The 27,829-nt window shown below is 42.8% G+C and overlaps 1 protein-coding gene across 2 annotated transcripts in view; it reads left to right on the top strand.

Moving 5' to 3' along the window:
• The first annotated feature begins 5,925 nt into the window (after window positions 1-5,925).
• The window catches only part of LOC147622582 (poly(A)-specific ribonuclease PARN-like), a 36,146-nt gene continuing 14,242 nt past the window's right edge, over window positions 5,926-27,829 (top strand). For both annotated transcript variants that reach the window (XM_086822107.1, XM_086822106.1), the window contains exon 1: window positions 5,926-6,334. In XM_086822107.1, coding sequence (XP_086678233.1) covers window positions 5,964-6,334 — 371 coding nt within the window. In that variant the 5' untranslated portion in view covers window positions 5,926-5,963. The remainder of the gene's footprint in view (window positions 6,335-27,829) is intronic.

Below are 27,829 nucleotides of genomic sequence, written 5' to 3'. Positions count from 1 at the left end.
AACAAGGTGATCACGTTTGGCTTCGTGCCGAAAAAAGAAGGCTCAAAAGTGTAGACAGACACCCCAACAATTAAATTAGTCCCTAGATTTTACAGCGCATTCAAGGTTCTAATCAAAATCAATGATAATGCCTATCATCTCAAAATTCCATCACATTGGCATATTCATAACTCTTTTCACATTAGTCTACTAAAACCATTTAGATGCACTCTTTCTGCCTATCTAGTATATGATGACCCTCCAATATTAGATGAAGATTTTGAAATCATAGAATTGGAAATTATTTAGACCGTGAGCAAATAGCGACAAGAAAAGGCAATGTTTACCATCGATATATATAAAGGACACTCCATTGAAGATTTCTAATGGCTATTTGATCATGCCATTGCTGCCTATCCATCCTTGATTGCATCTTACAGGGATACTAGACCATGATGATTATTGATGATTTTGTGATAACTGAGGACAATTGCTTGTCACCTCGGGCATGTTTATGAGGAGTTAATTCATGGAATATATACTCTCATGTTTTCTATTATTTATGGATTGGAGTTAATCCATGGAATATATATTCCCATATTCCCACATTTTCCACTTTTATGAATTCTCCTAGATGGGTTTAGATTGGGACACCTTTCTAAATCCGAGCAATTGCAACTTACTTTATGTGTATGTGGGTAAATCCATACATGCAAGGGAGTATTGGTTGCATCGTCTTATTGATATGAAGTTCCGTATGGTTGTTTATTTTTATTTAATTAATTTATTAATTAATTGTCTTAGTTGATACAAGTGTAGATCATTGGACCAGATAATGGAGGTGAGTTGGTGTTGGTCAGGAATACCTTCAGATGACCAATTTTGAATGTCGATGAATAATATTCAGATGACCAATTTTGAATGTCGATGAATAATATTCAATTTTGTGACAATAAGCACCATTAATTTATCTTGGGTGCCATTTTTATTTATTAGGATTGTGTATATATTATTTGGAACATGCGAAATATCCCTTGTGCATATTTGATTTTTCAAGATATGTACACTTTTATAAGATTCAAGGCTCATATCTATTTTTAAAGAAGGCTAGCTTGCATGCTCAAGAAAGCTATTTTTAAAGAAGTCTAGCTTGCACGCTCAAGAAAGCTATTTTTAAAGCAAGCTACTTTTGAAGAAGCAAGCTATTTTTAAAGCAAGCTACTTTTGAAGAAGCAAGCTATTCTTGAAGAAGTATACATATTAATTGCAAGCATCCTAGATGTGAATTGCAAGCATCCTAGATGTGAATTAGGGAGTCCAACTGACAAATCTTGAATGACTATGACAAACTCTCTCAAGGTAAAGCTCAAAGAAGCTTAGGGGGAGTAGCTAAACGACATCGAGCATCATATGAGCCATGCCCATGAGTACTTTGACAAGGATCAAAACGGATTCATTTCTATCACCACAGAGCTCTGCCATGTCATGACAAACCTAGATGAAAAGCTTAGTGATGATGAGGTTGATGAGATCATTCGAGAGGCGAGAGCAGAAGCGACCCTCACAGCCAACAACACAAGTGTAGACTCCATCATCAGGTAACATGGAATGTAAATTCCACATCTCCACCGATTGTTTGAGTAGCATAGCTAAAGTAACTGGGCACTTCAATGTTTTGTCCATTGGCTCCTCTTGCAAGATCATTGTCTATAGGCATGAGTTAGGTTGTCCCAATGACACCCAAGTGTCTATTGTCATAATGTTATGACTAGCTTGAGGGCTAATCAACGCGCGTTTGTGCTTAACATCATTGCCTATAGGGAAATCTAACCATACCATGATGATAGAATCTTCAAGAGGAACCATGGATGTTTTAGCTTCAGATCCCGTTTTTGTTTCATATTCCCATTCACTTTCATCCTCTTTTTGGCTCTCAGCTTTTTCAAGAGTACTCAATGTGTACAATGGCACACTCAGTCCTCTGACAATTCTAAATAAGGTATGTTTGGAAACTTGTGAATCCTCACAGTCCTGTTCTATGGAGCTCTTTATATCTTGGTATAACTCATGTTTAGCCTTTAAAGGTGCAAGTATTGATGCTATGATGGCTTCACCACATCAGAGAAGAGCATTCCTCCAAATGAGATTTTGAGAGACTACTTTAATTTCATAAAAGGAATTTATCAAATTCCTCATGTGCTTTCTCAACCGCATGATTCGTGTAATCTGTCTCTAATCTATCTCTAATGACTCTTCTATAGAATTCCTCATCGCATGATTCGTGTAATCTGTCTCTAATGACTCTTATGTAGAAAGTATGTCTTCCTTTTGAAAGGGGAAGCAGTACTCCTCTAGGTTTTGTATTTTGGTTTAGTGTTTACAATAAATAAAATATTGAGAACAAATAGAACAAAGAAATACTCAAGACACAATATTAGGTCCAATTTTCCCCCACACAAGAGTGAGCCCACGCTTCGTCTTGGTGTACTTAAATATATTTCTTGGGATAGCTTTTGGGGCTTAAAATAGTGTGCTTTACAAATATGTATACTTCTTCAGAATAGGTTGCTTCAAAATAGCGTACTTTGCGTTGATAGACTTAGCCATCTTTAGAACCTCTCCCACATCTCCCTCCATCCTATCACATAGTGCTTTCATTGCCTGTACCTTCCTCATTTGCTTCTGATGTCTTAAAAGCAACTGCTTCAACCTTTCCATGTCTTTGTTTTTACAACATCCACCTCTATTGTGCCTTATATCTCCCACTTCTACATCTCTCTTTTTCTAGGAAGCAATAAAGAGGACAGTAAGAGAAGTTCCTAATCAGGTAACTCGAGGAAGTCAAGGAAGAGAGAAAACCCTAATCACTTGCTATAGCCATCCCGAGTTGGCTCTGATACCATGTTAAGAATAAGGGCAGCTCATAGCAAGTGATGTAAATCATGATGAAGACTAATGAGAAATTAACACTTGAATTAAGAGATAAGCAAGATTATGAGACACAAACTTTATTGCAAATAGCTCTCACATTCCATTAGGTTCTTGGCTCTTAAATAGCTTGCAACCAATGTGACCACATACATTTTGACCTTTCCCCATATCCAAGGGTCATTTATCCTTTCATAACTCCAAGAGGCAACTTTACACATCATCATGGAATCTACTCTTCTTCACCATTTACATTTCACACGACATTCTAACCTTTGCTCCATCATTCTCCTAAGGTACATACACTCCCTACACATAAATTGACATGACAACATGATCGCACCACATTTCCAATAGAGGATAATGAGAATGTGAGCTCGCAACCTTCTATTATAACACTTTGCATTTGCTACGGCAACTTTAGCCCCAGTGTGATCAAATCCAAGTTAGGAAGTGGCATATGTTTAATGCCATGGTTAACATGATCGATTCTTTGGTTGTATGACCTTATATTTTTTGTAAGTGTAGTGGCATACCTACTTATGTATTTTTTCATAGTAAGTGTGTAATGTCTAAAAGATAATGGATATCTATGAGCTCTAAAGCATACATTTATGAGCTCTAAAGCATACATCTATGAGCTGTAATCACCTTATAAGTAGTAGTTTTAGACCACAAGCACCTTAGACACATAGTCTTAGGTGACCGCATGAGAGAAAGGACACATGATGAGAAAGGACACTATCTCATTATCAAAACTTGAGTGTATCCTCTTGCTCTCTTGTGTGTGTGTGATGCTACCATGATGTGTTAAGTGTGATTGCTTGCATGATGGAGAGAGAGATTGCTTGCATGCTTATATGGTAGAGTGTTTCCTCTACTCTTCTTTATGAGAGTGTGTGAGAATAATAGTGGTGTGCAAAGGGTAACACCTACATAGCCTATCCTCCACGCACTGCTCTTTTTACTGTATAGATTGAGAACCACGATGATAGTTCGACAATGGAGTAAATATATGAGCACGAATAACTTCCACCATTAGGTGTTTGAATAATCGGCATTGAGGCAAGTCTGTTAACAAGGCAAAACAAATGTACTTTATGAAGAATTTATAATAAAACTAGCCATTCAAAAAAATGAACCACATCACAAATACTTTACCACTTTAGAGGAGGTGATATCAAGGGGGGATTATATCTAATGGAAACATGTTCTTTCATATGGCTAGTATGAAAAAACATGCATGTCTTCCATAATTGTAGATGGGAAACTTAAGAACCCTTGTGGATTTTATCCCAACGCCTTGAGTAGTATATACTTTGAAAGGGGATGTGGGCACCTTGAATGGTATCATTATTTGCAGTATAGATATAGGAGCACAAATAGCTATCGGCATTAAGGTAAGTCTTTTATGAGGCTAAACAAATATACTTTACAAAGAATCTATAATAAAATTGGTAATGTAAAAAATGAGCCACATCACAAATACTTGTCCATTTTAGAGGAATGCAATATTAAGGGGGGAGTAGATTTAACGGAAACATGTTCTTTCATATGGCTAGTATGAAAAAACATAATAGAGCTCAAGCCATTGAAACATAAATACGACCATGCAATTTTAACAAGACTTGTCATTGTCTTGATAGCTATTAGAGCATGCAATTTTAACTAGTCTTATCATTGTCTTTGTAGCTATTAGACAACCCAAGATCCCATGAATAAGCTTGTTGAGTGTTTCTTGGAGCTAATCAAGTTCACCTTGTTGTCAAAGTACAAGGATATGAATTAAAATTGTCACAAACTTGGGAGAGCACATGCAAATGAAGGTCAAACATACGTTCATACCCAGATCACACAATTTTACTGCATGTTGTTGCATGCTTGATTAATAACAATGGTTTCCTTGACTCCCTCTAGGTTGAATCTTAGACTCGTCCTCCTTTTGGTGAGCAAAGAGCCCCATGAAATCTTGGTATGTTTCTCAAACCATGAAACTATTATAGAATGTACATGACAAGTGCAAGCCATAATAGAAAAATCGTAAAAAAATTGTAAGTAAATGAAATGTGGCCAATGCATCGGTGATGAATGATTTGCAAATCTCTCAGTTCTAAAAATTTATAAATGGTCATGCGCATGGTACTGCAATGTGGGTCTAGCCAAAAAAAAAAAAGAACCAAACAAAGAAAGTGTATTAATTCGATCCTTTTTCTTTGAACCTTGCTTTGTTAAATGTGGATCTTAACAAAGGAGGTTTTAACTTTAGAAGTTTTATAAACAAAGACACAATTCTATTTATAGCTTAATTATATTTGGCATTAATTGATTTGGATAGAAAAAGCCTTACCCTTGTACAAGGTTTTGGACTTTAATTTTTATTATGCAAAGGTCTTTAATGGATCTCTCAGAATCAATTTTGCTTCCGTGCCAATCAAATCTCTCACTCTCTCCTTGAAAACATATATAGGAAAATAAAACTCTTTTCACTCTCTCTTCGATTGTCCACAGCATTGTCTATCAACATAGATGATCTCTCTCTCGTTCTGTGATGCATCTACCCCTTGCTGGTTAGGAAAGGGTCTGATAGATAGGATAGTTGATCTCTCTCTCTCTCTCTCTCTCTCTCTCTCTACCCCTTGCTGGTTAGGAAAGGGTTTGATAGATAGGAGAGTTGATCTCTCTCTCTCTCTCTCTCTCTCTCTCTCTCTCGTTAGGAAAGGGTCTGATAGATAGGAGAGTTGATCTCTCTCTCTCTCTCTCTCTCTCTCTTTCTTTCTCTCTCTCTCTCTCTCTCTCAAACAAATAGAAGCTTCCATCCCTGAAACATTTAGTCTCTCTCCATATCTGTCTCTTACACACACACACACACACACACATACCCACCCACCTCTTCTTTCTCTTTCACTCATCCTAAGATCATTGATCTAATGTCAAATTCAATTCCATAGAAATTTTCCTTAGATTTTTATGCTAGCTTGTGTAAGCTGTTTTATATGATAATCAGGTTTCAAAATAGATTTAATTTGTTAACTGGCTTATAGAGGCTAGCATGAGGGATGGATGCTTCTTACTTGAACATGACTTTGGGTGTGTTGAGGAGGACTCTTGGCAGGCGCCCTTTCTGCACTCAGCTCGAGCAGCAGCAGCAGCAGCAGCAGCAGCAGCAGGGCAACATCACAAGGCAGAATTTCTGGCGCTCGCTTGACAGCTTCAAGACCCACCTGCACTCTGCAGATTTTGTGGCCATCGACCTGGAGCTCAGTGGGATCCACAGCGTCCCCCCCTCGGACCACTTCGCAGCCTACCCCACCCCTTTGGACCGCTCCTATAGAAGGATCAAACACCTGGCGGAGAAGTTTGCAGTCCTTCAAGTCGGAGTCGCTCTCTTCCAGCTGGACCAAAGCTGCGACAGATTCCTTGCTCACCCGTATGTTGCTTCACCCATCTGTCTGCCGTACAGTTTCCGCACATACACACATACAGTTTCGTGTGCATTTCCCCCCACCCCCGCCCACACACACACACACACACACACACACACACACACACACTTGTCTGTACAGTTACCACACCCACCCACCTGTTTATTTTACACACGCGTACTTATGGTCTCTGTACATACATTAGGCAGAGGCCCAGTGTTAGGGGCTTTATGCATCTACACTGCTCATGTGTGCTGCCATTTTCTGTACATAAAACCATCAGCTATAGATGCTTGTGCTTTCCATTGCTTACTTGCCAACTATCATTTTCAATTGCTTGTCCACAAATGCCATGCTATTCAATTGCCTAAGTTTTCTCCCCATAGATGCACATGACTTTCATTTGCTTGTACATGTACACCATGCCCAATGCCCACCATCAGCAATAGATGCTTTTTACTTCCAATGCTTGTACATGAATGCCATTCCCACCTTGATCAATTTATCACTTTTGATTGCTTGTACATGAATTCCATGCCAGCCATTATATTCAATTGCTTGTACATCAATGCCGTGCCCACGATCAACAATAGATTCTTGTTACTTTCAATTGCATGAATGCTGTGCCTATCATTAACAATGCTTGCCCATTACCTTAATTTGTTCATACATGAATGCCATGCCAACCATTACTTTCATGTGCTCGCACATGAATGCCGCAGTGGCCTGTTGGGCAAGGAAGGGGCCTTCCCTTCGTTTTTAATCATGGGTTTATAGTGATCATGGTTATCCATAGCCATGGGTGAGGATATTGGTTTCTCTCCCTAGATGTTCAGGCGTTTCACTGTGCATTGAGCAATTTAGAGTTCTCATTCATATGCTTGTTCTCTCCCTTCTTGTGATATCCGATGTACATTCTATCGGCAAATATAGTGCACAATGGTATTAAGCAATTGCATCAAGCTTTTGAACGAAGTTTGCAACTTTTGTTTTGAATGTTTAGAGACGTAAAGTTTAGCTTGCATGGTTGTACCTCATGCAAAAGAATTTAGTGAATGTTGTGCACTTGGTTGTGCTTGAGCTTAGATTCTCAAGCTCTTATATCCTACTTGTATTAGTGTATATGTGAATGGGAGCACCTTTGGTATATCATTTCTACACCCACTATTGGGCACTGATGACGTCAGTGGAGATGTCGTGGTATCTAGTCCATACTATGCATAATGGAGTTATAGTTATATAGTCTTGAGGGTTGACTACCATGAGTATATAACATGCACGTTCTTAAAAGGTGAATTTGGCATGTTCCTGGATTCATCTAGGTATATATATATATATCATAACTGTCAGATGTATCATCCCCAAACAAGGATGCATGTGTCATAACTAGTGAGGATGTAACATGGTTGGCCCAAGAGATCTTAATATTTCACTTAATGAAGGAAATACACACAATGGAAAAGGAGCTTGGATGCAAATACAGATTCTGTGTGTAAGTGCGATGCATGCTCTTTACTCCACACAAAGGATGGAAGATTGGTGAGTCTCTCTTTTGGTTTCTTTATTCCGAAAGGGTAAATTAATTACAAAGCTTTGCAGGTACTCACTGAAACTTATTACATGCAGTCTGATATATTTGACAAACAAAATAAAGGCAACTCTTGCAAATTAGCCCGATTTGGATGTGGTACTCCACGTAGTTCTCGTGGACAATTTTATGGCCCTGAATTAGGAGAAACTATATGAGATGTCCTAGTATGAATCCCAACTAACCTAACTTAGGGCCTGGAAGCCCATCTTCTTTGTAGCTCTATTTTTTCTAGCTACCACATGGAGTGCAACTTGCATGTAGCCCGAGTACTAGGCAAAGATCTTCAAATGGATGACGATATTCACCTAAAATCACAGCTAGATTGTGAACAATGAGCTTGCGGCTATTTGTACTGGCGATGGGAGCGTGCCAGATGTTACATCCCTGGCATGGGCATGGGTTGATGTCCCATGGGCCAAGGGCGTGTCACTCATAAGCAACTGGCTATTGAGAGAGCTAGATAATGTTGGGATATATCGGAGCCTGCACGTATGTGAACAGCCCCTTCAATGGCTGTAACTGTGCTCTAGAGTATTTGCGTGTGAACCACCTCTTATAGGTGGATGAGCTCGCATTTAATAAAGGTCAAAGGGTTTGGCATATCGAAAGGGCTGTATATGCAAAGGCCTTGTACTTCATTTTACAAATCAATCAATTAAATTTTAATCATTATCCTTGTCGTGCTAAGTTTGGTTCCCTCTCTATCTTTCGGTTTATCTCTCTCTCTCTCTCTCTCTCTCTCTCTCTCTCTCTCCATCACCATGACCATGGTTGTGATACAGAAGCCCCCATAGCTCACAATTGGTATCAGAGCAAGCTTATTTTAGGGTTTGGTGCTATCAACTGAAGCTACTACATGCTGGCCTGTAGTAGCCCTATGCATCTCAGCCCGCCTCTGACATAGCGCCTTTGAATAGCCTTCTGTGCATCATCGTCGTTTTTTTTTTCTTCTCTTTGTTGTGCAGCCTGCTGCGTGTGATTTTATTAAAGACGTAAGCTCCAGTCAGCTTATTAAAGCCATGTGAAGCTGTATGCTAGTGGCGCAGCTGATGTAGGCGCGTACCTTTGTGAGCCTTGGGTCACCTCATCAGGTTGAAGCATCATCATCGTATCGTCATCATATTCCAGATCGTGCTTCGTGAGCTGCGAGCCACGAGCAACTCCTCATTGACTGTCATAGATTTGGGGATTTTCAAAAATATGGTGAGAAAATACCTAATTAAAGTTTTTGCATAAACAATATTTAGGGCCTTTGCAAAAAATCGGCATAAATTGGCCTAATTGAAGTCCCTGCACACACATAAATTTGGGGCTTTCTTGGTTTTCACTCTATGTAGCAAAATTGGTAAAAATTGAAGCTCCTGTACTTTATAAAAATTGGGGGTTTCTCTAAAAATCAGAGAACTTGACCTAAATGAAGTGTGTGATAGCCGGAAAAATTAGGGTTTTTTTGTAAAAATCAGCCCTCAGCATCATTATTAAAGCCCCTGCAACAACATTATGGTTGTTAGCATTATGTCTCTATCAACCACTGCAATCAACAAGTTCTCTGGTGCTGGGTATCCTACTTGGCTGACCAAGGTGCAGCTTCTCTTGATGAGGGAGGGCGTCTAGAGCATAATCTCTACAGATGACGAATACCGAGGAGACGACGAGTCAAAAAAGTAGAAGCTATGGCGACAACGCAACGACAAAGCTATTGCACTAATCGACCTCAGTTTGGCAGACACTCTTGTTCTTCACGTAGACTTTATGCAAACTGCCAAGCAAATGTGGGACAAGTTGGAGACTCTTTTGGTAGCAAAATCACTAGTTCTAAGGTTTTCTTGAAGTTGAAGTTCTATGATTTGAAAATCCTAGATAATGAAGAATTAAGTGATCACCTTGCCAAGTTCTACTCACTGATGAGGACAACATGGCAGTGCTCACCAAAAGTATGCAAGATGTTACCCGGTTTCAACAAACCATCGAAGTCATGCACATAGCTTAAACATCATTTGAAGATATGGTAGCTTTGCTGCTTGAAAAAGACAGAAGAAACAAGGAAAGTGTTACATGCGGGGAAACCTTGCTGTACTGATCCACAACCCTCAACATAATTAGAACATTGATGCTAATTAACATAGATTAAGATAGAGAGGAGAGAGAAGAAGAGAGAGATTAGTGTTCAGCTTTTCTTGTATTACTATGGTACAAAAAGGTTACTGATTTGCTTGTACATGACTTAGGCCAATGGTCAGCCCCGTAGGGGTGACCTGGCCCCTTCTACATGAGTCCTACTGAAAGCTAGATGATGAACTTTTGCTAAAATGACTTGTTTTATGCTGGAACTGATTTGATGCTTTTAAATGATGCCAAAGATGCAGTTGACCAGCATTATATGCAGTCGGCCAGTCTTGTTGGACAAAATATTTTAAACATAATATCTTTAATGCTGCGCTTTGTACTGTTGCTGTCCACACATGCTTGCCCCTTAGCCAACTGCAGGTATGAGGCCCTTGCTGCTAGCCGACAGGCCCCATAACCTCTTCCTTTGGCTGTCTTGCTGATGTGATGCTAAGGCTATTGATGTTGATGACTTTGATGATGATGATGATGGTAAGGATGATGATGAAACTGATGTGAGGCTATTGATGCTTCTAATGAAGCTGGTCCTGTTGATGATGCTAATGCTGCTACACTGATGATTGATGAATCTGCTTTAGATACTGACTGATTAGGGATTAAGACAATTCATGCTAAGGTTTATGCCATGGCACGGGCGTGCACGTGACATTCCCTTTTGCAAAACTTGATGACGGGGTAGAACCTTGTCATCCTTCCTCCCAGGACTTGACCTTTAAACTGCTATTGCTTTCTGACTTTGACTTCTACTACTTATTGACTTCTACTGACTGATATTTTTTTTGGTCTGAACACCTTCACTCCTGATCTCCACTTCCAAGTCTTCGATGAAGAACTGAGCATCTGTTCACTGCTGTCCCCATGCTTGCTTTCCCTTAACCTTGACACGACGGTGGGTCACCTGCTGGAACTGATCATGCTTGTTGCTAGGCCTTTGGAAATGATCTGAGAGCTTACTGAGGTACTGGGTCTGCCTACCTACCCTTAAGGACTACATCCTCTAGCTTCGCTTGTTGCAGACCACTCCATCTGCCACCCCGCTACATCCTTCTTGTTGGAATTGTGCACCTTCCTTGGGACATAGCTTAGTGGGTTGAGCCTGAATGCTTTGATACCAATGTTACCTGTATCGAGGTAGATCGTGATAACGCACAACAGGGCCTTCTTTATACCTTTATGTGGTGAGAATTTGTAGCATCAACTTTAGAGAGCAGGGAGAGAGAAGAGAATGTAGAATGTAGAAGACGACACAGTATTGGGTCCCAATACCCACTGAAAGGCCCCCCCCCCCCCCCCCCCCCCCCCCCCCCCCCCCCCCCTGCAAGCAGGAGTATTTGCTTATATTATTCTTTGGAGAAATGCTGTACAATGCTGAGTACAAATGATATGAATGCCCAATGCAAGAGACGAGGAGGCCCAGACGTCGGCTGAGTATCCAGCTACCCCGAGGCTCCGCTGAAGACTCTCCTTGGCCACTAATGCAAATCCACATGACTGTAGGACTGCACCTATACTGGCTGAGACAGAAGAGTATCTTCCTTGTTGCTTGGAGATGAGCAGGACTGTTGAACTGTTGTTGTTCACTGTTGAATACCTGAATAATAATTGTGGGAATGATGCCATGCCTTTTATACCTCCTCAATCAGCAGTCGGCTACCCCCAGGAGGCTGTCGGTTGATGCAAGAAGTCCCATGGCTGAGAAATGCCATTTGCCTGTAGAAAATACCCTCACGATTGCTAAATGCCAGTCGGCCAGCATTAAATATTGGTCGGGTACTGCACATCCAATCGGCTGACCATTAGATGTTGGTCGGCTATAGGTAGAGCCCTTGGATGCTTTTGCAAGGCCTAGTGCAAGTATGGGCTGCCTTGGGGTTGGCCTTAGGGGTGGCCCCCTTCTATGTGAATGCACTTACAATGCTTTACATGCGTTTAATCCTAAGGTTGACACATACATGCTCCTGAATGATGCTTTCTCCAAGTGGGTTAAGAGGACTAACAACTGATTGACCTCTAAAGCTGAGAGACTGACCTACGTAGCTCGTGCCTGACTATCCCTGGACTGAGGGCTCACAATGGGGTCACGGCGTAAGACAAATAATCCTAGAAAAGGTTCTACTTCTGAACAAATGATGAGTGTGTCACTGTGTACCCCAGTGCAGGGTGCACGTGACATAAAGTCAACCAAGCAGCAGTGTAAACTTGACAAAGCTTTTGTGGGAGAACAGAAGTGGAGGACCAACAAGAAGATTCAGTGTAGGTACTGCAAGAGAATGGGACATAAGGAGGCCAGCTGCCTCAAAAAACTGGAGAAAGAGCAAGAGAAACACCACACAATCTTGTTGTTGAAGATGAAGAGGAACTTGTTAAAGAGGAGAACATATTTGCAGCAACGGCCCAAGTCTCCCTCGATGAGATAGACGATGAGTGGGCATTCTAGCTGCCTTTATCAATGTGTGTGTCAAATAAGGGTTCTCTACCTTGGGTAGTCCCCCTAAAATCTGATTGTATCTATGTGTGTTTGCCTTCAGTTATAAAAGGCTTCTTTTTTCTCTCTATCCCAGTTAGGATCGAGGGGGTGACTAAGTGCTAGCCTCGTTACCTTGGTCTTACCCTTTTCCTTTAGTTATAAAAGGCTTCTTTTTTTCTCTCTATCCTAGTTAGGAACGAGGGGGGTGACTAAGTACTAGCCTCACTACCTCGGTCTTACCTTGCTTGTCACGAGAGGTGCAGATGGTGAGGTAGGGTGGATGGGGTAGGTGGTAGCAACTTCTTTTGCTTTCGGGTCTCACCACCTTCACTCCAAAGGGGGGATTGTTGGGATATATTGGAGCTTGTATGTGTGTGAACAACCCCTTTAATGGTTGTAAGTGTGCTTTAGAGCATTCGTGTGTGAACCACCTATTATAGGTGGATGAGCTCGCATTTAATAAGGTTCAAAGTGTTTGGCATATTGAAAGGGCTAAATATGCAAAGGCCTTGTACTTCCTTTTACAAATCAATAAATCAAATCTTAATCATTATCCTTGTCATGCAAAGTTTGCTTCTCTCTCTCGCTTTCGGTCTCTCTCTCTCTCTCTCTCTCTCTCTCTCTCTCTCTCTCTCTCTCTTTCTCTCTCTCTCTCTCTCTCTCTCTTCATCACCATCACCATCACCATCACCATGGCTGTGATATAGAAGCCCCCATAGCTCACAGACAATTATATGGATACAAGGTCGGAAAATTTTTCCATACGGGTACTGGTACTGCATGCTTGGCAGAGACCCACAAAAGAGCGGATCTCTTGCGCACTCTTGGGAACATCCCATTCAAGAATTACCCTTATCTTTTCAGGGTCGAGGCTAATCCCGTTTGAACTGATAACATATCCCAGATAATGGATTTCTTCTACTCCAAATTTGGTCTTCTTTGCATTAATGTAGAGCGCATTGTCTTGCAAAAGTTGCAAGACCTTTTCAACATCTTGCACATGCTGCTTTGCAATTGCAAAAAAAATGAGTATATCATCTAAAAAGATGAACACACTTTCCTATGAGCTCCACAAATACTCGAGACATCATCTTGTTAAACGTCGCAAGTGCATTGGTGAGACCGAATGGCATCACCACAAACTCGTAATGGCCACGTTCAGTCCTGAAGGCTATTTTTGGAATGTCAGCCGTAAAGATCCGAACCTGATGATAGCCACTTTTGAGATCTATCGTTGAAGAGAACTTTGCACCGTTGAGTCACTCAAGGATATATTCAATCCTGGGCATTGGGAACCTATTCTTCATTGTGAGCTTGTTAAGAGCCTTGCAGTCCACGCATAATCGTGCGGACTTGTCTTTCTTCTGCACAAACAAAATAGGTGGAGCAAAGGGCGAGGATGATAGCCGGATAAATCCAGCGCGGAGTAGTTGGGAAAGCTATTGCTCTAGTTCGCTCTCTAGTGCCTTAGAAAGGTGATAGGGGAACTTATTGAGTGGTTCTGTCTTGGGGACTAACTTGATGTGATGATCCTCGGGACGACTGGGTGGGAGCTGTGGTGGAAGATCATCCTTTAGCATGATGTCCTGAAAGTGTGCTAGGAGACCAACCAACTTTAGCTTTAATGGGTTGCTGACTGAACAACAGATTGTTGGCTACGAACATATATCAATGCACACTCAACTCCTTTTCTGATAGCTCGTTGGGCCTGGATGTGTGAGATTAGGAGAATACCTGGAATGCTCCTATCCCCGTGAATTAGGACAGACTCAGGAACACCATCAACAATCGTTAAAGTGTCGTGCCTCCAATCAGGAATGGGTGCATACTCCCTAAACCATTGAATACCGAGAATCATATCACACCCCAAAAGAGGTGAGACAATGAAGTCTCGCCGAAATGTGGCCTTTTGAACCATGAACGAGTATTGTTGAGCCTTATGAGAGATGTGTGTGCGAAGACCAGGTGTGAACCTGTCAACGTCCAGATGATGGGATACAAGAGTACAACTCATCTTTTTAGCCAACTGAGGAGAAATGGCATCCTTAGAGCTGCCCATATCAAAGAGAACAATGAACTGTTGTCCCTTTGCTGTGCCATAAGCACGAATGAGGGCTTTCTTTTGCTCTTCAACCTCGCCCTCTTGCTTATCATCAAATACCATCGTGGGTATGACGTTTAAGGCGGGCAAGAGCTGGAACTTGGATTGCATTGGTGGCCGATGTGGGAGGTGTATCTGTAGGTGTTGCGGTGCCTCTTTCCATATTTTTTAAAGAGATTCAATGCTTATTTAACTTGCTTGAATTCCATGTAACTTTAGCCTACAGAGCGTCTCTTAGTACAAGCTGGTCAAGGAGATCTATAGCAGTGTGGGCTGAGAACTGATGTCTTCATTCTTTGTCATCTTTTGTACTAAAGATTCAGTGTAACACTTTCTTCTACATAATCAGTAGTTTAGGATTCTTGTGTGTGCTCTATGTGTTTGATTCCATTGCTCTTCTTTCTAACTCTTAAAACCCTAGCACATAGGCATGAGTGCTCTATAGTCGGGGAATTGCTCCCTTTTTTTTTCCCTTGTTCACTTGCGTGCATTGGTTGCTAGAGGCCTAGTCTCCGGGAGTGCACAGGTTGGGGTTGGGGGAAGTCACTATTTGGGTTCTTTTTGGTGTTTCTGGTGTAGCTACCCCTCCGTGTCCCACCCACCCTTGCATAGTGTAAGGGGTTGCAAAACCCTCGCCTCTTATTAATCCTCGGTTCTAGCTCATCATGGATTCAACGACACTTAGGGAGAGTATAATGATAGCTCAGGATCGAGCGCAGACTTACACTAACCAAAAAGATCTCCCAAGGTCTTTGACATTGGTACTTGGGTGTACCAAAGGATACCTGAAGATTCCAGTACTATGCGTACGAGGAAACATTACAAGTTATCTTCTAGGTTCTGCGGTTTGTTCAGGATAGAAAGGAAGATAAGTGTTGTGTACTACCTAGAACTTCATCGAGAGATTACGGTTCATCGTGTCTTTCATGCCAGTAGATTGAAAGCACGATTAGGTGATTCCGATATGGTGGTTCCTATTCATGAGCATGGCCCATCGAGGATGTTCACCGCGATGACACCTGTAGGGTGTGGCTTGGTGGTATGGGACGCCAGGTCTTACCACAAGGAGTTTCGCCAAGGATGTAGCTATGGCCTCCAGCTAGGGGGTTTCTTTGTCAAATAGCTCCAAGGCTATGTCTAAGGAGACCTTACATTAGCCCCGATGCTTTTATAAGCTTTTAATCTTATAATTACTTATAACTATGTCTCCACTTATAAGCCTCTTCCCACATTAGAGATATCTCCCCACGAGGTGTCCCATGTCCACCCTCCAGCTTGACCCCACGCTAGTGTGCACCTCTCCTGAACGTAACAGCGATAGCTAGGTTATGTTTAGACTTTAGTATACGTATCAGCCCTGTTTTCCTCGAGACTTTAGAGCTTGAAGGTAGATCTAGGTGCAAGTAGCCTTGAGAGAAAGAGCATCATAGGTTGTAGGCCCAAAGCACAAAGTTCAAACTGTAGAAGGCTGGAAACAGTGGATTATTGCTGAAAATGAGCATGAGGGAAGCCCGTAGGTGCTGACAAGCATAAGAGACTTGTTGCTACAGCCAATGACCTCTAGTAGATATGCAAGAATGAGATGAAAACCAAGGGGAAGGGTAAGCACCCTTATATATCCCTCCTGAGAGCTGGTCAGCCAGCTGTCCTGTAGGCTGTAGCATAAAAATGCCTTAAAAATGGTAGAAAAATCCCAAATAATATTTGCTAAAATATGCAAATGCAGGGTCTCATAAAATGACCAGTACAAGCATGAAAAGGTGTATGTAGACCCTCTGGATATTCCAACACCTCCTCTTCAGTGCCAGAGGGGCGGTCCAATACCAGCACGCTGAAGTAGCACCTTCAAAGTAGCTCTCGTAAGTGGTTTGGTGAAGAGATCAGCCACATTGTCCTTGGTAGAACAGTAGGCTAGCCGAAGAAGTCCCAACTCGATCGAGTCACGTACAAAATGATAATGCACCTCAATATGCTTGGATCATCCTCGTATCACAGGATTTTGAGCTAGAACAATAGCACTTTGAGAATCCGAGAAGATGGTAACTGGGCAAGTGTCGGCACAGCACAAATGCTGCAGAATCTGATGAATCCAAAGTGCCTTAGTGGAGGAGAGAAGGTAGGATTTGTACTCAGCCTCAGTGGAAGAAGCGGAAATAGTCCTTTGCTTTTGAGACTTCCAAGAAACCAATCTAGTACCAAGCATGAAGCAATATCCAGATGTAGACCTCCGAGTATCAATGCAGCCTGCCCAATTAGAATTTGTGAAACCAACCAAATCAGCACCACTGGAATAGGTGATGCCATAATTTGAAGTACCTCGAAGATATCGAAGAACTCTCAAGGCTGCCTGCCAATGAGACCTTCGAGTGGCTGATGAGAACTGGCTGAGAACACTCATAGCATAGGAGATATCTGGACAGGTGTTTCCAAGGTAAAGCAATGAGCCAACAATCTGCCGGTACTCTGTGGAATCCACCAAGGGTGTATCATCCTCCTTGGATAACTTGGCATTTTGATCCATGGGACAAGAGAGGTGTACAATCTGACAACCCATAAAGTGAAAGCAACTTCTTCACATACTTCTGTTGAGAAATGAAGATAGAGTCATCTTTCTGCCAAACCTCCAGCCCAAGAAAATAATGAAGAAGGCCAAGATAAGTCATCTCAAATGCCTCCGAAAGCTTGGATTGAACCTGTGTGACCAACTCAGTATCTGAGCCAAAAAGGATAAGGTCATCAACATACAAAACAATGACACAAATATCCCCATCAGAAAGAAGCACATAGAGATTGCTGTCAGCGTATGCCCTCTCAAAGCCAAGAGATAACAAGAAGGCATCAATCTTCTGATACCAAGCACGGGGTACCTGTTTGAGACCATAAAGAGCCTTTTGCAGAAGATACACATGGGTGTCTTGTCTACGAATCACAAAACCAGGAGGCTGTTCAACATAAACTTCCTCCTCTAAATCTTCATTCAGAAAAGCGGATTTGACATCCATCTGGAACACGGGCCATCTGAAGTGTGTAGCCAGAGCCAAAACAATCCTAATGGTGGTATACTTGGCTGTAGGAGCAAATGTCTCATCAAAGTCTTCATCTGCCTTCTGAGCATATCCTCGAGCAACAAGGCGGGCTTTGTACTTATCCAAAGTACCATTTGCATGAAACTTGACTCTGAAAATCCATTTCACACCAATCACACGACGATGTAAAGGCCGTGGCACCAAAGACCAAGTGTGATTCCTCTCAATAGAGGACACCTCTGCTTCCATGGCTTGCTGCCACTGCGGCTGTGAAAGAGCCTCCTCTGGGCTCTCAGGCTCTACAATCTCCTGGAGAGAACTCATGAGAGCATAATTCACTGTGTGATGAGATGTGGAAGCCCGAGATGAACGGCGAGGTCCAGGGGTGGTGGTAGAGATCTGGTTATGGAGCCGTGCATCAGTGAGACCAGAATCTCTCTAGAGTTGCTGAACCCACTGAGGTAGGCTAGCCTTCCTCTCAAAGCGTGAAGAAGAAGAAGATCCAGTTGCAATAGAGGACTCATTTGATGCTGTTGGGAGAGGTGATGAAGTAAGCACTGGTGGGGGTAATCTGGGAGTCAAAGCATGACTCGTAGAGGGACTGGGAGTTGCTGCAGGTGGTGCAACAGGAACTGGTGGCTATAAAGTAGTAGTTGGCACCGAAGTTGCAGCAGGAGGAGGAGATGTGGAAGAGGTATAAGCTCAGTAACATCTGCCGGGAATGGATCATCCAAAAAATCTATAGATGCATCAAGTGGAAAGGAGTCGATACCAAATAAGCTCTCATCAAACCGAGCATCTCGGGAAATGATGATGTCATCAATCTCCGGATCCCAGAAGCGGTACCCTTTGGATATCAGACTATAGCCTCTGAAGATCGTCTTCTTTGACTTCGGTGCGAGTGTGGTCCTCTTCTAATCTGGGACATGCACATAAGCAACACAACCGAAAACACGTAGATGAGAAACAGAAGGCATGTGTCTTGTAAAAGCCTCCTCCGGAGTCGTCCCCTCAACCGCTTTTGTGAGAGAGTGGTTAATGAGATAAACTGAGATAGCCACAGCTTCACCCCAGAAAGTAGGAGGGAGACCTGCATGATGCAACAAAGAACGAGCCATCTCTTTTACGGTCCGGTTCTTCCGTTCCACAACTCCATTCAGCTGAGTGTAAGGAACAGAGTTCTGTCGGTGAATGCCCTTTGACGCAAGGAAGTTATCAAACGGTATAAACTCGCCACCATTATCAATCCACAGAAAAGAGAGTGTACCCCTAGATTGATCTTCCACGATTGCGATCCAAGTCCTGAAATTGGCAAAAGCATTTGACTTGCAAGCCAGAAAACATACCCAGACATTGTGAGTGAAATCATCCACAAGAAGAAGAAAATATCGAGCCCCTCCAAGAGACTCAACCTCCATGGGTCCAGCAAGATTTGCATGTATGAGCTCTAGTCTTTGGGTTGCTCGATGAGTGGCCTCCTCTGGAAATGCATCTCCATGATGCTTGCCTATTATGTAGGATGAGCATATGTGTGAAAGAGACCTGAGTTGAGGTAGTCCGCTGACAACCTGCTAAGAATGGAACTTCTGTAAGGCAGCGATCGAAGCGTGCATAGTAGTTAGGAAACGCGTTTCCTACAAGGAAAGAACCGTGGAAACGTTTCCTTGTAGGAAACGCGTTTTTTTCACACAAGTTTTATAGCATTTTTTCCCCCCGAAAATCTCACAGCAACATCAGGCGACTCTTTCTATAATTTGTTCTCTGGTTTCCATGCGCCGCTTTCCCCTCATCGTCAACATTGAAGACTGCGCTGTCCGGCGTGCCCCAAACCTGTACGTTTCCTCCCTCGGGTCACGTGTCTACGCCAGGTGTGTTTTTTTTTTAAAAATCAAACCTGCTTGCTAATTTTAGCCAATTTGGGGCAAGATGGAGATGCTGCAAAATGGGGATTTTCTTCACAGAGACCCCATTAAGCCTCCAACATTTGCCTTAGATTCTGCCCAAGGGTCTTAAGCGGCCATTACATGGCTGATTTTTGTCAATTGAAGTGGTTTGAAAATTGGGGGTTTCTCTGCAGGCACACTCCTTCAACAAAATGCCTCGCACAAGAGATGATATGTGGACCCATGTAATCGAATCGGCCTCCTACAAGGGTGGAGGTGCTTCCAAATGGTAGTGCAAGTATTGTGGTTTGCAGTCCGGTGGCAGCATAGACCGGGTGAAGGCCTATTTCACAAGTTTAGCGGCAGAAGGGAGTTAGCTCTTGTCCACTCGTGCCGGATGCTATCAAGGCATCATTACAAGAGTGGAAGAGAGCCAAATTATTAGGCCAAATGAAGTTACCAACAGAAAAGGAGAGGAATGAAGATGAGGCGGAAGATGTGGATGTGTCAGCTACAGGTAGTACAAGTGTATCCAAGAAACAAAAGGTTTCAGAAGGTAGCTTTGCACCACGGGCTCAAAGGACTCCCATCCCCATTGCAAAGGCCTTGCAAAGCGGGGGCATCAAAGCCAGTCTACAGATGCAGGCAAAGTAAGAGGCCACGCGAGAGCTGACAAAGCTCTTCATACAATGTGCTTTGTCTTTCAATATTGTGTGCACCGCACGATGGAAAAAGGCCATGAGGGCAATCAGCTCGCATAGGATGTGAGTGGGAGGGCAATCAGCCGCATAGGATGCGAGTGGGAGGGGCCCTCTTATGCGGCCTTGCGCACACGGGAGCTCAGAAGGGAGAGACAAGCTGTGGAGATGGAGGTAGAGCCTCTCAAGAAAACATGGAAAAAATATGGATGCACTCTTCTGTGATAGATGGTCGGATGTTAGAAAGAGGAATGTTTATAACATCCTCGTCTCATCATGCAAGGGCACAATGTTCTTTCGTGCCATAGATGTATCCATGGCAAGCACAGTGGTGACAGGTGAGTACATTTGGCGACACATTCGAGAGGCTGTCATTGAGATTGGGCCACATAATATAGGGCAGGTGATCATTGATAATGGCTCAAACTGTGTCTCCATGGGAAGGATGCTTGAGGAGGAGTTTCCTGCCATTCTTTGGACTCCATGTGCTGCTCATAGCTTGGACCTCCTCATGGAGGATGTGGCAAAGATAGGTTGGGTGTCAGACATCTTTGAGACCTCTCTCATGATGGTAAAGTTTGTGACAAAGAGGCCAAAGGTGCTTGCTATGCATCGGGCACACAATGACTTAGAGCTTCTCAAACCTTCTACCACTAGATTTGCATACACATTCATTGTGGTTGAGAGGTTGGTGAGAGTCCGCCATGGACTCCTACGCATAGTGGTTTCCAGGGAGTGGATGGCTTGGCATGATCGTGATAGTCCCAAGGCCGTTGCATTTGTACGTGTTGTCATGAGAGACGCTTGGTGACAAGAGGTTGAAGCTCTCATAAAGGCCATTCAGCCTATTTATGGTGTCCTTGGCATCACGGACATGGAGGGCAGCACTCTGGGACTCCTGTACGAGTTGATGGATAGAATTGGTGAAGCTTTGAACCGCTGCACTGTCTTATCATTAGAGAGGTATGTTGCATTATGCATGCACTCTTAGTCTCTTTGATTCTTCAATCTTGTATAATATCAGGTTTATGACATTATACTGGATACATTTCATGGCTGCTTTTTTGGGTTCAGGACATCTGAGCCGTGTGGAACACACGATGGGATTGGATTCATAGACCAATCCATGCAGTTGCTCACATATTGCATCCTCTTTGGAGAAATGAGGAGCAATACAATAATGAGGAGCTTGAGGATGGATGTGATAGAATGTGCAGTGGAAGAAGGGAAAGTGGAAACACGAGAGAGTGAGAGAGAGAGATGGAGAGGAAACACAAGTGAGAACCTGCTCTCAATATCATCATCCAAAGGAATACATGTCCTGAGCAAGAGGGGAGAAAACCTCGTATGTGAGGGACTGCAGCAAACAATGCTAAGCAAGCAGTGAAGAATGAGGGAGGCAAGCTAGCTGCTATATATAATGCCCATATGAAGGCAGCCACCTAGCTTCCACACGACTGGGTAAATGTCCACGACTAGGATGAATATCCAAGGCACCATAAAATAGGGAATAATATGGGAAAACATATGTGAGGGGTGACCAGCCCCCTCTAGCTAACATGGTCAGCCCTAGAGGCTAAAATAGGACACCTCGATCAAAGATGAAAGACTGCAGAAACAGGTACCAAGAAAGCTCCACAAGCAATCTCCTGAGCAACTCAGCTACAAAAGCAATAGAACAAGCTTCTAGGTACACTGCTTCTATGGAAGAAAACAACCATGTAGGCTGCGACGTGCTGCTCCAAATAATGGTTCCAAACCCAAGTGTAAGAACACTCCCCAAAGTCGAATGTTGTGTATCCAGCTTGGAGAAGGTATGAAAAACCTCATAACCAACCAAGATCAGATCCTGTGTATAATCAATCCTGGGAGAAGCAAGCTGCTCCTCATTGGAACCCTCAAAAGAAATAGAGTCAATCTGCTCCAACTTTGTACCAAGAGTAGCCAAATGCTGTACAAAAGCATCCTCTGAAAAGATCGGCATCGCAAGATGTAAAGACTCTGTAGAAAAGATGGGGTCCATCTGTTCAAACTCCGTACCATGAGTTGCCCAATGCTGTACATAAGTACACTGAGGTGGGCATCGCAAGATGAAAGAACTCCACATCCCCCTTTGAAAAAAGATGTCGTCAGACTGGTACAAGCCCAACCGGATTCTGATCCAAATCCAAAAAACTCTGGAAGTACCACTGTGCCCCAGGCACGATTAGCAACCACGGATCCAAAGCATCCCATCGGGTCCAAAATTCCATCCTCCAAAACAACAAACTTGCTGAACTGGCAGGGGGAGGGGCATCCTCAGAAGCATCACAAAGAGAGGCAGAGGTAGACTCCTCACAATGAGGAAGGGAAGTAGGAATATAAACTGCAGTGGTAACAAAGTCCTCAAGAGCATCACTGAGAGCAGGAGATTGTTCCATAAGTAGAATCAAATCCCAAGAATCAACAACAAATAAGTGATCCATGTGAAAGGATCACACCTCACAGGCAAAACACCCTCCTTGTTCTGCAAACACTGCAAAGAACACAGGCTCAGACAAAATAAACTCTGTTCAGAAAAGATCACTGCTTTCCTCCAAAATCTATAAACTCCTGTCTCAAAAGAAAGTCTCCACAGAAACAAAACAGCTCCCGAAACTGATCCTCAAGTGAAGTAGCTGGAGAAGGGCCCCCTCTGAGTCTAGATAACTCCTTTGGGAAGCAAAACACAGCCAAACACTGCGGTCCAGCAAAAAACAGCACTCCACCGCCAACAAAAGGCAAGGAACATGAAGAAACTAGGAAATTGTGTAGGCCAAGAACAGAACACAGGTAGAGATGCTCCAAAAGCAGCAAAACGTTGACTGAAATAAGATATTCAGTATCCTCAAGTACCAAATTGCTTCCAAAGCCACAATCCGAACAAAACACCCTCTGCAAGTGATCTGTGTCCACTGGAGAAGAAAACGCAGCCAAACAAGGGCTACAAACCTGAAAATTCAGGTCAACTAGTGTCCACACCTCCTATGAGGAAAAATGCTGAAGAGAAGGTACCTTCGGGTCCAACAGATGAAGCCTAGATGAAGGTAGAGCTACCAGCAAGATCTGTTCAGAAAAAAACGCAGCAACAAGGGCTGAAAACGCAGAGGTAAAAGGGGTTGTAGAACAGGGCTGAATCTGGAAATGCAGAAGAAATAAAAGGGGTTGTAGAACAGGGCTGAATCTAGAAACGCAAAAGAAATAGGTACACCCAAGCCTCAAATCAGCAAATCAGCATCAAAAAACCTGTAGGAGAAAAAACGTAGCATGTAGGCTGCTGCTGTCCTGTACAGAATAGGCGGGCACTACAAGGGGGGTAGATGCTGTTGAATACTGAAGACTTGCTGCGAAACTGCTGTAGACAACCACTAGTAGAAAAACGCAGCACTCTAGGTGCTGCTGCCCTGAAAACAGAGCAAAAAAGAGGTGAATCTCAGGGATCAAAACTTGTAAAGGATGACCAGTAGCTGCAATGGAGAAGATGCTTGGAAGAGGCAGGTGACCAGCAGTAACTTCAACTCTGAGAAATAAACGCAAGATTTGTCCACCTTGCTGAAAACGCGAAAATGCAAAAACGCAGGAGGGAGAGGAGGGAGCATCCAACACTGAAGATCACTGGCGCTCTGATACCATGATAGAATGTGCAGCGGAAGAAGGGAAAGTGGAAACACAGGAGAGAGTGAGAGAGAGAAATGGAGAGGAAACACAGGTGAGAACCTAGGTGCTTGCAATATCATCGTCCAAAGGAATACATGTACTTACAAGTTCTTACCAACAAGGGCTTCAACTTCTTTTGTTGCATGAATTATGACAGAAATCCCTTGCCATTCGAGTCCTATCATAGGATTGTAGCTCGGGTCCTTGCGAGAGGAATTGGAGCACTTGGGCCCTCTTCCATACAAAGAAGAGGAATCAGTTGTCCACTGTTCAATTAGAGCGGTTGGTATCTTGTCATTGCAACCTCCGCCTAATTGAGCAGGTAGGCAATCCCATTGAGCCTCGCCAAGTCAATGTTGATAAAATCGACATTGAGAAAGTGAAAGAAGTCCCAGAGATTCCTCAAGAGGAGCGTGACATTTATGCCATGCTATATGAGGAGATCACACCACCTGCACGTGTTAGTTTTGCACATTCATCTACAGCAATAGGTGCTAGTTCTAGTGCAGCAAGTGAGGCGAGTGCAGCAGCTAAGCCTTCCTCCACATCCGATTCAGATTCTCACAGTGAGTCTGAGTCTGACGATGATGAGGACGAGGAGATTGAGGACTTGCAAGACTAGCTACTAGCTAGGCTGAGAGTTGAGAGCCTGAGCCATTGTCCATGAGCCATGTGGCTTATCATGATTATTATGTATTGTTTATGGGCATTGGGCCATGACTATTGATTCATCATGATTCATGTATGATGAATTGGATCTTCAGATGGAAGTACCGCAATTATATGGAATCCCTGACTTGCTTGAGGCCTAGACATGATGGTATTTACCTTATAATTCCAAGGACCGTGACTATCCGTATATACCGAGAGTATAACTGCAGCTCTTTACTGGCAGTATATACGAGTAAATCTAAGATCTTGAAATTATAAGCAAAAATGCTATCCAGATGATGAATTCGAATGCGGTTGATATGATTTTAAAATTCTGGTTGAGAACTGATGAATTGATTTGGATTCTGATTGAAAAATGATGATTCCTGAATTTTGGTTGAAATGTAATAAGCTGAACAAAACCACAATGAGGATGAATGTCCCTATGATGATGTTCATAACTGGAATGACGATAATGACTTCAACAAATCACTATGAGATTTGTGGATTGTGTTGACAAATTGCTACTGTTAACACTTGACCCAGTGGATCAAGTTAAGGGATGACAAAAAAAAAAAAATCTGTATAATTGAAATCCTCATGGAGGACTGTTCAGATGGAAATTTCGGTCTAATGGACCATTATTGTGTTAAAGGTATGAATGAGATGTTCTGAATGAATTGTTATTCAATAATGAGTTCTATATGAATATCTTTATCCCATGATTTTGTGAGGAACTGACCAATCTAAAGAACCCCAGAATCAGCACTTAAAACTTATAAGTTTTAATCTATGTAGTGTCATGTATGGTTTGACATTGATGATGGATGATTATATGGTTTTTGTTATTTGTGATTCAAAGACTATAGACTCTAGGCTTCAAATTAATGTTTCCATGTATTCTATGCATTTAGTGTTATTTTGACATATTTTATACATTATATATTTGAAATTTTGTACATGCAAAAACCTATAGGTAGAAAACTTGTAGGAAACTTTGGGCTGATTTTACGAAACCCGTTTGAAACTTTTAGGAAACCCGTTTCAACAACCCCCTAACTACTATGGAAGCGTGAATGCCATACAGAAGTATCTGCCTCAAAAACCAAAGCCATCAAGGGGAACAAAAGCTGATGAACATGTGAGTTGTGGGAAGAAAAGTTGGTGATCTTGTAGAGACCCCCATCATGGACTCCATTGGCAACAACTGAGAGAGTCTTCTTGTCAATCACTTCAATGACCTCATCATCAAAGTACACACTAAATCCCTTCTGAGAAGCTTTGTACACTGAAAACAGATTTTTGGAAATCCGTGGTACATATAAAACATCATGTAAGGTGGCAGAAGAACCCAAAGAAACATTACCAACACCGGTGATAGGAAGTGAAGAGTTGTTTCCGATACGAGCTGAAGAAGCGAGAGTCTGCTAGCCCTCCAAGATATAGGCTTGATTGGTCATGTGGGCAGAAGCACCACTATCACCAACCCATTCCACCGCTTCAGGTGTGTTATTGACCTCTTCTGGAGAAGTCATCGCTGTGATCACAAGGAGTGAATCCTGTGAAGAAGTACATGAATCTGTGATTGCCATGTATGCAACTTTGGTAGATCCCTCCTCTGAAACTTTGTCCTTGCCCTTGTCTTTAGTGTTGTCCTTGTCAAATGCTTTGGAAGCATCCTGGGCTTTATACTTGGCTTTGGTTGCTCGAGAGTCATCATGACGAGCAAAGCAACGAACCTCAGTATGACCCGTCTTGCCACAGTAATCACATTCATTGCTTTTGTCCTTGGACTCCTTTGAATCCTATTTACCCTTGCCTTTGCCTTTGTTTTTGTTGTTGTTGTTGTTGGAGGTCCCTTTTCCGCCTTTGCCTTTGCCCTTGTCAGAGGCAACAAAAGAAGACTCCAACTTGCCTTTTCTGTGAAGCATGCACTTGTTGTGGAGATAACTCACGACTTCCTCAAAAGGGGGGGAGGATCACGGAAATAAATATTATCTTTAAAAGAATCTAAGGAAGCAGGCAATATACCAAGAAGTTTATGGATGGGATTGTTGATGGTGCTCCCATACTCCTCAAGCTGCAGCTTGATATGGGTGAACTCTCCAATCTTCTCAATCAAGTTATCTGACTCATTGATTGTAAGCTTCTCCAGATCTGACTCCAATTTGGCAATCTTCACTGTCGAAACTCTCCCATACCTCTTGTGTTTCTCCGTCCACATCTGATGAGCATTACTCTGGGTAGAGACAAATTGTGCCTGGGCCTTGTGTAGATGGAGTCATGCAATGGATGATGATAAGACAAGCCCGAGCATCCAATATGCTTCTCAAAGCAGGGTCCACCAAGTGAGGTGTGGAGATGGTCATCCACCTAGCAATAATTGAGTGTAGAAAGACCATGTATGATAGTTGGTTGTAAGCTTCATAGAGTCACTGACTAGGGGAGGATTGTAGGATGGTATACGGGTAGGGGTGGGAGCAAGACCTGGATGAGAGAAACTCAAAGAAGAAAGATTGGGAAGAGGAACCACCTGGGGAGCGGGAGTAGGGGATCCAGGCAATGAAGGAGCTGGAGTATCAATGGGAGAAGGAGCAACAGTAGAGAAATCTCCTAAAGGCATGTCCTCTGACAAGAGGGAGGGTGGGAAAAGACAAATAGAGAAAGCAAATCTCTCAGGAACCCTGTCCTCAGCACCTAGAAGAGAGCTTCAGCCTCCAACAGCAAAAACGCAGCAGTCCAACAGTACAAATGCAGAAAAAAATACAACAATGATGAAGCCCCTGCTCCAATCAGAAAAACGCAACAATTCCTTACTTGTAGATCAGCGTTTGGCTCTGATACCATGAAAGAAATGATAGAATGTGCAACGGAAGAAGGGAAAGTGGAAACACGGGAGAGAGAGTGAGAGAGAAAGATGGAGAGGAAACACAGGTGAGAACCTGCTCTCAATATCATCACCAAAAGGAATACATGTCCCGAGCAAGAGGGGAGAACCTCATAAGTGAGGGACTGCAGCTAGACAAGCAATGCTAAGCAGTGAAATATGAGGGAGGCATGCCGGCTATATATACCTCTACATGAAGGCAGCCGACTGGAGCTAAAATACCTACACGACTGGGAAAATACCCAAGACTCCATAAAATGGGAAAAAATATGGGAAAATCTATGTGAGGGGTGACCAGCCCCTCAGACTAACATGGTCAGCCTCTCAGACTAAAATAGGACACCAAATAGGAAGCCAGCAAGTAAGGGATGATGTCTAACACTCCCTCTCAGTA

This window comes from Cibotium barometz, chromosome 28 (genome assembly GCF_041138505.1).
Source record: "Cibotium barometz isolate CiBa-2024 chromosome 28, ASM4113850v1, whole genome shotgun sequence".
In the NCBI taxonomy this organism is placed as follows: Eukaryota; Viridiplantae; Streptophyta; class Polypodiopsida; order Cyatheales; family Cibotiaceae; genus Cibotium; species Cibotium barometz.
This window is presented reverse-complemented; position numbering and strand designations above follow the sequence as displayed.